This window comes from Orycteropus afer, unplaced genomic scaffold (genome assembly GCF_000298275.1).
Source record: "Orycteropus afer afer isolate SDZICR_OR568_19922 unplaced genomic scaffold, OryAfe1.0 scaffold00292, whole genome shotgun sequence".
Taxonomy (NCBI): domain Eukaryota; kingdom Metazoa; phylum Chordata; class Mammalia; order Tubulidentata; family Orycteropodidae; genus Orycteropus; species Orycteropus afer.
The window spans coordinates 1,482,350-1,483,174 of NW_006921879.1; the positions used below are offsets into that span (position 1 = coordinate 1,482,350).

At 46.8% G+C, this 825-nt stretch overlaps 1 protein-coding gene across 1 annotated transcript in view; it reads left to right on the top strand.

Moving 5' to 3' along the window:
• Positions 1 to 406: 406 nt before the first annotated feature.
• Positions 407 to 825, top strand: part of RPGRIP1 (RPGR interacting protein 1) — a 65,955-nt gene continuing 65,536 nt past the window's right edge. The window contains 1 exon segment of the mRNA XM_007951234.1: positions 407 to 494. Within this exon segment, the coding sequence (XP_007949425.1) occupies positions 407 to 494 (88 nt within the window).

The following is an 825-nucleotide window of genomic DNA, read 5'->3' on the forward strand; positions in this document are numbered from 1 at the left end:
GTTCCACACCACTATGAAAATGGCTATGGCATGTTGTATACTATCATGAAAGTGCTCCAACCACTAACCTCTACAGCTTAAATATAACTGAAGTACATTTTGACCATGAACCCAACACAACTGACTGTCATCAGTTGATTTTGACTCATAATGACCCTACAGAACAGAGTAGAACTTCCCTATAGAGTTTCCAAGGCTATAAATCTTTACAGAAGCTGACTGCCACATCATTCTCCCATGGAGCAGCTGGTGGGTTTGAACCGCTGACCTTTTGGTTAGCAGCCAAGTACTTTAACCAATGCACCAACAGGACTCCTTAGTATATCCTGAAGATGTATGTAATTATCTGGGCTTCTCTTCTATTTCAGTGTCCTCTAGGAACTTTTGCACCTTGGGAACTAATATGATGTCACATTTTCTGGTGGATGATACATCAGGAGACCGACCAGTTAGAGACACGGACTCAGTACCTCTAATGATGCCAGCCTGGAAAGGTAAGTTCAGTGCCCAGAAGAGCAGTCAGCCCCAGGGTTACAGGTGAGGAGAGACAACTCAGGGACGCCCGAAGTAGCAAGCGGGAAGAGCAGGAGAAAGGGAATAAAAAGCCAGGAACCCAGACAGAAGAGCAGTCAGCCCCAGGGTTACAGGTGAGGAGAGACAACTCAGGGACACCAATAGTAGCCAGTGGGAAGAGCAGGAGAAAGGGAATTATAAGCCAGGAAGCCAGAGAGAAGAGCAATCAGCCATAGGGATTAGTTGAGGAGAGGAAACTCAGGCCCACCCAAAGCAGCAGGACCGGAGAGCAGAAGAAAGGGGATAAAAGCC